We start from the raw sequence: 9200 nt of genomic DNA on the forward strand, positions 1-9200 counted from the left end.
CCCAAGGAGGCGGTGAGTCCTGCCAGGACAGCAATGAAAGCACCTGGGCGAAGACTGCAGCCTCTGCCCGCCCTCCCTGTATAAACTAGTCAGTGACTGACCATTCGGCGAGATGAGAGCCGGGTCTTCCCTCCTGTGTGGCGTCCGTGCCAGTCCCGTTTATCCTAAAAAGCAATATGGAGGTCAAGGAGGAGCTACTTGGATTAAATCCTGTGGCCAGTGGCTCTACTGGGATATGCTGTTCTTTTAAAAATCAGCAGAGGGTCTATGATTCCTTAAGGAGTGATGACCAGAAACCAGGCTACGCACCCTGTGAGTGGAAATGTTCAGCCCTTAAGGGCCAAAAGGAACACTCGGTGAGCACCATCCAGCACCCTCCTGCCTTACAGAGCTCATCTCCCCTCGTCCAGGGAAGAGGGAGCCCTTGTGACAGGTGCGGCATCTTTCTGTCCACTTATTTTCTTACTGCTATAGCCCCAGCACCTAAACAATACCTAGCACAGAGTAGCATTCAAAAATATTCACCAATGAATGAATCTGAAACGATGTGCATGACTCAGCCATACGAAGTCAAGACCTAGAGCAGCGGTTCTTAACCTGTGGGTCGCGACCCCTTTGGGGGTCGAACGACCCTTTCACAGGGGTCGCCTAAATACATCCGGCATATCAGATATTTACATTACGATTCATAACAGTAGCAAAATTACAGTTAGGAAGTAGCAACGAAAATAATTTTATGGTTGGGGGTCACCACAACATGAGGAACTGTATTAAAGGGTCGCGCCATTAGGAAGGTTGAGAACCACTGACCTAGAGTTTCCTGTTAACAGCCAAGAACTCTAAATTCTAGCGGAGCTTATCAAACATGAATCCTACTCCACTGTCTCCCGAGCCCACCCTGGGGGAACCACAAAAGGGCTGAAGGGACTAGAATGTATCTCATCTCCTCTGAGTTGAGTCAGAACTGCAGAGCCGAGAAGGCCAGCTTGTAGACCTTCAGGCTAAGTCTCTCAGGATACAGATGGTGAAACTAAATTCCAGAGGTGGGGCTGACCTGCCCCGGGGCACGGATTCAGGTTGCCTGGCTCCCAGGCCAGCCAGAGCTTTTTCCAACACCTGTGTGGCCCAGATTTGAAAGGAGGGAAAATGAGATGGGTGGGGCCAATGAGACAGCCGTGACAGAATATGTCCTGCTGGGCCTACACGGCCACCATAACATAGAGATGGTCCTGTTTGTGCTCTGCCTGGGCATCTACTCTGTGAACGTGCTGGGGAATGCCCTCCTCATTGGGCTGAACATGCTGGACCCCCGCCTGCACAGCCCCATGTACTTCTTTCTCAGCAACCTCTCTCTCTTGGACATCTGTGGCACATCCTCCTTCGTGCCTTTCATGCTGGTCAACTTCCTGGAAGCCCAAAGGACCATCTCCTTCCCTGGCTGTGCCCTGCAGATGTACCTGACCCTGGCACTGGGCTCCACGGAGTGCGTGCTCTTGGCCGTGATGGCGTATGACCGTTATGTGGCCATCTGCCAGCCGCTTAGGTACCCAGAACTCATGAGTGGGCAGATGTGCGTGCGGATGGCAGTGCTGAGCTGGGGAACGGGCTTTGCCAACTCATTGCTGCAGTCCATTGTCACCTGGAGCCTCCCGTTCTGTGGCCACCATGTCATTAACCACTTCTTCTGTGAGATCTTGGCAGTGCTGAAACTGGCCTGTGGGGACATCTCTCTCAATGCACTGCTTTTAATGGTGGCCACAGCTGTCCTCTCACTGGTCCCACTCCTGCTCATCTGCATGTCCTACATTTTCATCCTTAATGCCATCCTTAGGGTGCCCTCTGCTGCAGGCCGGCGCAAAGCCTTCTCCACCTGCTCTGCCCACCTCACAGTGGTAGTGGTTTTCTATGGGACTATCTCCTTCATGTACTTTAAGCCCAAGGCCAAGGACCCTGACTTGGATAAGATTATTGCATTGTTCTATGGGGTCGTGACACCCTCACTGAACCCCATCATTTATAGCCTGAGAAATGCAGAGGTAAAAGCTGCTGCCATAGCTCTGCTGGGGGGGAATTTGCTCTGCAGGAAAATGTCCCGCTTCTGTTCTCAACCTCTATTCGGCAGGAGAGTCTAGGTTATAATATGGTGATAACTTCAAAATTTCAGTGGCTTAGGACCACAAAGAGTTATTTCTCGCTCATGCTACAGGCCCATTAGAGGTTGGCTGGGGAGGGGCCTGTTCTATCATCATCTTCACCCCTCTGGGACTCAGAGTAATAGAGCAACTAGTGGGACATTGCTGGTCACCATGACAATAGGAAAAGAGAAAATGACAAAGCCTGCACTGACTCTTCAAGCTTCCACTCAGAAGTAGCATGCTACTTCCACTTACATTTTAAGTGGCTTCAAGGTGTGTCTGGGTAGCCAAGGTCTGTCTCTGCATGTGGCACAGAAGTGGTAGAGAGCCTCAGGACTAAAAGGGGTTACACAGATAGGACCAGAAATCTGCTCCGGCATGACCTACCTGCTCTGCTGACTGAGGGCCAGCTGGAATGATGTCAGTCTCAGGGGGTAGGTGCCTATAGACTGGGGTGACCAGAAAGAACATGCTCCCAACATCTTTGCACCACATAAACCCTTGGGACGCAGCTGTGACTCTTGTGGAAAGAGAAGAAATTCCAAATTGACAAAATATGATCCTTCTGGCACTCAGGCAAAATGGGGCTCAAAACAGAAGTTACATTCTTGTGACAATTCCTTCCCATCTGAGCTTTGTACCTGCTAGTCCAATTTTCTGGGACCTCGGCTTCCTCCCTTGTTGAGTGTGGGTACCACACTCAACACACACACACACAGACTCACTCATTCACACAGACTCACCCACTCACAACTCCCTATTCCCAGCTGTGCAGCCTGACACAATAGGGCTGAAGCCTCAGACAGTAGCTCCAGCAGTTCATTCAGCTGGGCTCCCATCACCCATGCTGACCTCCTCAGGGTCCCTCTTTCCCTCCCCTCCCTACACATTTGGCCCCAGAAAAAAAAAAAAAAAAGCAGCACAGAACCAGCAAATACTTCATTGGAGACACACCACACATTTGGCCCCAGAAAAAAAGGCAGCACAGAACCAGCAAATACTTCATTGGAGACACACCAGACTCCACCTGCATCAACTCAAGATACCAGCCCTAGTCCCAGTCCCATCTGTCCTGCATGTGCCCTCCCAGCACAGCCCAGCACAGATGCTGCTTCTGGGAAGGAGGCCTGAGGCCAGAGTTGCTGAGCTGCTGGAAGATCTGGAGACTCAGTTTCCCCAAAATGGACTCCACTTCCTCAGGAATGATGCCATGTCCTGGGAGGGCTTTGTCTCCCCAGGGGAATCCGTGTCCTCAGGAGGGCTCCGTATCCCTGGGAGGGGCTCCACGCCCTCAGAGGGACTGCTGGTCCTTGGGGGCTCTGAGGCCCTGCACAGGCTACAGCCCTGAAAGACTCAATGGCTGCAGGATGGCTCCAATCTTCAGGAAGTGTGCCAGGTCCCTGGAAGAGTTCCACGTCAAGGAAGACACCAAGTCCTCAAGAAACACAACTTGTCTCTCATCCCTGGGAAAGCTCCGCACGCACTGCCTGGAAAAACCCAGGAAGGGCTCTTTGCGCTCTGGGAAGGGTTCATGTTCCGAGGGCCAGACTCAAAGCCCCTCTCAGCTGGTACAGATACTGCTGACAGGGGCCCCTCCTGGGCCCACAAGGCCCAGCTCCTCCTGCTCATTGATGCACAGCTGGTAACCGCAGCCCCGGGCCCGAGCTCCAGGTGGAACCCGGTGGTCAGTCTTGGCACGAGGGGGCAGCAAGAAGCCCACACTGCCAGCGATGAGCATATGCCAAATGCTGTGAATGTAGAAGTAGTTGTCTCGTGTCTCCACAAAAGCATAGAGCAGGATGGCACTGCCTGCAATAAGGCTGCCAGGGCACAGGTAGAAAAGCCAGCGGCGCCATGTGGGTGGATAGCAGTGCCGACGGCGGACGCTGCGTACTGTCTGGAGGAGGCAGAGAAGTGGGGCTCAGGAATGGGAGGCCCTGGAACCCAAGCCAGAGCCGGTCACTCTCGGGCTTCCCCTGAGCCACGGTTGTGACAGGAAGGTACCTAAGACTAGGATGGGCACCATGAGCACAATAGTGATGGTGAAAGGGTCTTAGCCCACCTTAAATTGGGGACCAGATACCCAGGGCCCTGAACCCAAGTCCTGCTAGGATGCCCCACCCACAGCTCTCCCCACCCTTACCCAGGCTGTAGCCAAGATCCCCAGGGCGAAGAGACTGGGTCCAAGCAGGTTCCAGAGTCCATGCCGGTCAAGCTGCAGAGCCATGGACAGCAGCATAGCCCCCAGCAAATACAGCACCTAGAGAAACAGGACTCTAGAGGCTGGGCCAGGATGGAGAGAGGCACTTGGCAATGTCCTCAGGGAGAGGTTGGGAATGAGTTTCAAGTCGACTTTAGCTCTGATTGTCCCCCAGGGCCCATTCTGGACTGACCTGCTTGACCACAGGCTGTAAACGAGCCATGGCAATGACAGTGACCCACACGGACATTAAGGAGCCCAGGAAATCACAAAACTGTAGCACATCGTAGTCCATGATGCAGAAAACCACAATGCCTGGCTGGTCACAGGCATGATAGAACTGGAGAAAGAAATGACAGGCGTTGAGAGAACTGGGGGAGAGGTCCAGGTCTACAAAACAGAAGAAAGAGGCCACAAGGGTGGTGATGTGCTGCTGCTGGAGAAGCAGAGGTCAGAAGTCAGATTTGGGAAATGCCCCACTCCCCACTCCTGAGAAAAATAGGGCAGGGAGGCCCGTTCTGCCTCATAAGCTGTATGTTAACTGGCATCCCTGACCTTCAACCTCACCTTCCTAATCTTCCCGCTTCTGGAATGTGCTGTGGAGAACATCAGGCCAGGGAGGTCCAGGTCTTTCAAGCTGAGGCCAATCCTTGCCCATTTCCTCATGCTTGCTGTGGGTCTCATCTACAATCCTCATCCTCGACCCAAGCTCTGGGGCTAGACTCTAGCCAACCCAGACCCCAAGCCTCCCTAGCATGTCCCAGTCTCGCCTGATAGCTCAGACTCTGAGTTTGGCTAACTGGCCCTCTTCATTACCTCCTACCCAATGCCATGGTAGACACAGTAAGAAAAAAGGCAGTCCCTACAGCCAGGGAGAAGAACATGGTCTTCACACCATGGGAAACAATATGGGGATGAGACAGTGTCCAGCTCTCCTACACTGTGGGGAACACAGTAAAGAGTGGGGTATTGAGGAGATTCAGAGAGGGGTGCAGGGAACACGTGGTACTGTATCAAGCTGTTCCGGGCGCCTCAATTAAAGAGTCACGGTCTACCATCAGCCCCCTTGGTCTGTGGTCCCCATCCCTGTGCCTCTCTGGACCATGCTATCATAGCCTCTGACATCCTATGTTCCCTTAATGTGAAAAGGTTACCCAGGAGTTACCTGAGTTCTCTTTGTCCTGGAACTTTTGCTGTCACTTTTCTCTGACCTTCTTACAAAATTTATGTGATTTGAGGATTTATTAAAGCCAAACACTAAGAACATGTATGGTTGTAAGAATATCTTTGGTACAAAGATGATGGGAACACATATCCCTCTGAGGATTTCTGTCATTTGCCTTATGAGCCCACCCAAGGAAAAGATACTGGACAGAGTTCTGAGGAAACAGCTCCAGACCAAGAACAAACACCGCAACAGCATGCTCACTCCTCCCATCTCCTGACATAATCCTTGCTCCATCAGGAAGAATGGGTTGTGATAGTGATGGAAGCAGGGTTAAGAAAACTAAGATGCTATATTTGAAGAGAAAGGTTTTGACCTATGTAAACTTGATCAAAAGCAACCACTGGAGCTGAGCTTAAAGCATGCCAGCAGATTTTAGGGGATCAAAAAAGTTTAAGATCTCTGTGAATCAGTCCTCTGGAAGCCATGGCTTTTGAGGGCATCTCTTGAAAGGAGAAACAAGTTGGTATAGTTTCCAGGGTTGGACTGAACACCAGGATGAACTGAAGCTGGGGCGTGAAGGTTAAGTGCTATGGCATCTAAAGGTGGCTTTTGAAGTGCCTTGCTCATTGACTAAAGGGACCCTATAGGCACTACGTTCAGCCCAGGCCAGTTTCTTCATCATTCTACTAAAAGGCAATCCTAAGTCACAAGGGCTGTGAATCTCAACGAGCAGTAGCCTTACAGACCTTGGTGAGGCAGGTCTCCAGGCCCTCCAGGGTATGGCCTTGGGCATGGGAAGAGGGCAGGGACATCCAGTCCACAGCTGAGAAAAGAGAGAGCTGAGCAACATCACAAGTTGTTCCTTCACTGGCAGGAACAGGGTCTCCTGAACTTCTGGGAAGAATGGAAACGGGAGAACCTAGTCTCCTGTTTGAATGAGTTAGAGTTGAGAACAAGAAGGTGGGGACGAGATCAGGAAGAACAATTTAGGAGGGGAAAGCATTATATCCCAAACTCTTATATATTTTACATTTTAAGTATTTTACATATTTACATTTTTAACTCCTGAAGAACAAACCTAATGTCTGTTCCTATGTTCCGGATAAGAATTTATTGCACTACTCCCAAGTGTAGACTGTCCTGGATTTGAAGACAGAGAACACTGTCATCTGCTATCCTGGTACTTGACCTGCAACATGACCAATGGGTCCTTAAATGAAGACTGCTTAGGAACAGAATAAATCTAAACCAAGTAAAGATGGGAGAAGAGGAGCAACAGGGAACCTACCTGAGAAGACTGGAAAACTAGTAGCTCTACATTTTGGCCCAGGTGGAAAAGAACAGGAGTTATAGCAGGACTTTAGGCAATACCTCAGAGCCAGTATATTTTTCTTGATCTTTTGCTAGTGCCTTATTTCAGAAAGTAGAAGCTCTGTATGTGATGCCAGGCACGTTAGGCTCCCTGTGTTTGATCTGCCATTATATCCAGGAAATGAGGAGTCATCCGGAACTGAATATGCTGGAGACAATGCCCAGGATGCTTGTGCAAAATGCAGAACACATACGCTCTCCCCCTCATGCTCCAGGCTCCTGATATAGAGGTACTCTTACTAATTGTGAAGCACATTAGATCAGCTTGCAGCCAAGAGTGGGCTGGTGGAACAGCTGTTGCGGGAGGATTTGGTGAGCAACAGTATAAGGGCATCTGGCAATAAAAGAAGAGAAACAGTGTCTAATATAAAAATAGAATGAGGCACTGTCAGAGCAGGTCTAAAAAGGGGGGCAGTAAAGCAAAACCGGAATGTGCTCTCCACATGGCATGGATCAGGCTACTCTTCCTTATCTGTGGAGGAACGTCCAAGGAGGGACCTATGTATGACAGGAGCCTCAGTGTCAGGACATCTCCCCCCTTTCTCCTAAGTGATCAGTAGGATTTTTTTAAAATATTGTTTTATTGATTTCAGAGAGGAAGGGAGAGAGCAAAAGACATAGAAACATCAATGATGAGAGAGAATCATTGATCGGCTGCCTCCTGCAAGCCCACCACTGGGAATTGAGCCTGCAACCCAGATATATGCCCTGACCAGGAATCAAACCGTGACCTCCTGGTTCATAAGTCAATGCTCATCCCCTGAGTCATGCTGGCCAGGCAGTATATATTATTTTTTTAATTTGGACCTATGTCTGATCTATAATGTTGAACAAAAGAGATGCACTTTTGGTTATTGTGATATCTTTGTTGCCAAGACCTGAGGAGAGTCTGAGTCCATCTAAGATTTTTTTGTGGTGCTCATAGGCAGGCACTGTGTGCCACAAGACACCAAGAGCCCAGAGATGAGATGAAAAGGTCCCTAGATGCAGAACTTGGTGGAGGGAAGGGAGTCTACATGGAGGTTAAGTCACATTAGCAGACTCACTCCTCTACCTTTCCTTAGAATATCTGTGATGCACGCTTGTAATATGAATGTTTATGATTATGAAAGAATGGGAAGGCACAGAGAAGAGACTGTGGAGATTCTATAATGGGAGGAGATGGGTTTAAAACTAAATTAATCTTCATCAAAATATGCTCCTTTGGGCTGGGATTTTATAGGACATTGCCACTTCCCATGAGGCCTCAGAACATAGTTGAATCGGTAAAGTTTCTTAGGATTCTAATAGCCAGAGGTTTCTATCAATTACCCAATTATAGATCCCCCTTCCTTCCTAAAGTTCCCATAATAATTCAAGGATGCCATGGCTACTAAATGGGGAGATACCTTTTCAGACCATAAAAAAGAATGTTCTGAGGTTGTGGAAATCCCCAGTGTGATGCAGAACACGAACATTGTATTGCTAGCCCTCACATCACGAAAGAACGTGATGAAACGGATGACTTTCCATGTAGAAACACAGGTGAAAGTGCAGGTCTCCTGCCCTATGCAGACCTCTCCGGTGAAGGCACAATCTCACACTGCAGAGCAGAGTTACGGGGCCAGCCAGCATATTGAGGTAAAGGTCCCTGGGTCCTCAGGGTGGGCAGGCAGGGCCTGAGACAACTAGAGACCCACAAAGTCTGCAGTGGCTGGCAGTTGGTTATTTTAAGTTGCCAACAGGATGTTCATTGACCCCAATGTGCCTTACAAAAATGACCGTATTCTATGCATGCCCTGAGATGAAAAGGGAGGGACGCGCTGCTATAGAAGACAGTGAATTGGAGACATCCTCGTATTATAAAGGTACAGACATCCCAAACCAGCGGAGAACACGGGGGGGGGGGGGGGGGGGAATGCAGAACCTCACCCACCACATGGATAAGGACTCAGTGAAGACATTGACGCCATCACATACCGTGGAGAAGAACATGGTGAAGGTGTAGACAGCAGCTTCCAGAACATACCGGCTCCGAATGGCCAGGACCACGGGTGGCAAGAACATGAGGTTGCTCAGGCAGAGCAGGAGTGTGGACAGCAGCTGGAACCCGTAGGTGAGCGCATCCGCGCTGTCGGTGCAGCCCCAGCCCCGCCACCCTGCGGGCGGGGAAGGCACAGGGTGGGTATGGAGGCAGTCGTGAGGTCAGCAGACCCTTCAGCTGGGGGCCTCTAGCTAAGCCCTGTGCCCCTGCCCCGGGAGGGTGGTCTCACCCTAGCACCGCCCTCCCGTTTTCTCCACACCCAGCCTCAGTGCCTGTGGCCGCCCCTCCCGCCGCAGGCTCCCG

General features: G+C 50.5%; 2 protein-coding genes across 2 annotated transcripts in view; one reads left to right on the forward strand and one right to left on the reverse strand.

Moving 5' to 3' along the window:
- The first annotated feature begins 783 nt into the window (after positions 1 to 783).
- LOC102238652 (olfactory receptor 13C9) lies at positions 784 to 2496 on the forward strand. Its single transcript, XM_005883964.2, has one exon. It carries the CDS (start codon positions 1152 to 1154, stop codon positions 2130 to 2132), a length of 981 nt encoding a protein of 326 aa, XP_005884026.1. The 5' UTR covers positions 784 to 1151; the 3' UTR covers positions 2133 to 2496.
- A 621-nt stretch (positions 2497 to 3117) lies between these two features.
- The window catches only part of TMEM8B (transmembrane protein 8B), a 23164-nt gene continuing 17081 nt past the window's right edge, over positions 3118 to 9200 (reverse strand). Inside the window, 4 exon segments of the mRNA XM_014531478.1 lie at positions 3118 to 4032; positions 4279 to 4395; positions 4529 to 4675; positions 8834 to 9161. Of these exon segments, the coding sequence (XP_014386964.1) occupies positions 3697 to 4032; positions 4279 to 4395; positions 4529 to 4675; positions 8834 to 9161 (928 nt within the window). The 3' untranslated portion in view covers positions 3118 to 3696.

Source organism: Myotis brandtii, unplaced genomic scaffold, assembly GCF_000412655.1.
Source record: "Myotis brandtii unplaced genomic scaffold, ASM41265v1 scaffold806, whole genome shotgun sequence".
Lineage (NCBI taxonomy): Eukaryota > Metazoa > Chordata > Mammalia > Chiroptera > Vespertilionidae > Myotis > Myotis brandtii.

Bases quoted from the DNA above. Each gene is read 5' to 3' on its own strand.
- LOC102238652 (XM_005883964.2), top strand. From the start codon at position 1,152: ATGGGTGGGGCCAATGAGACAGCCGTGACAGAATATGTCCTGCTGGGC.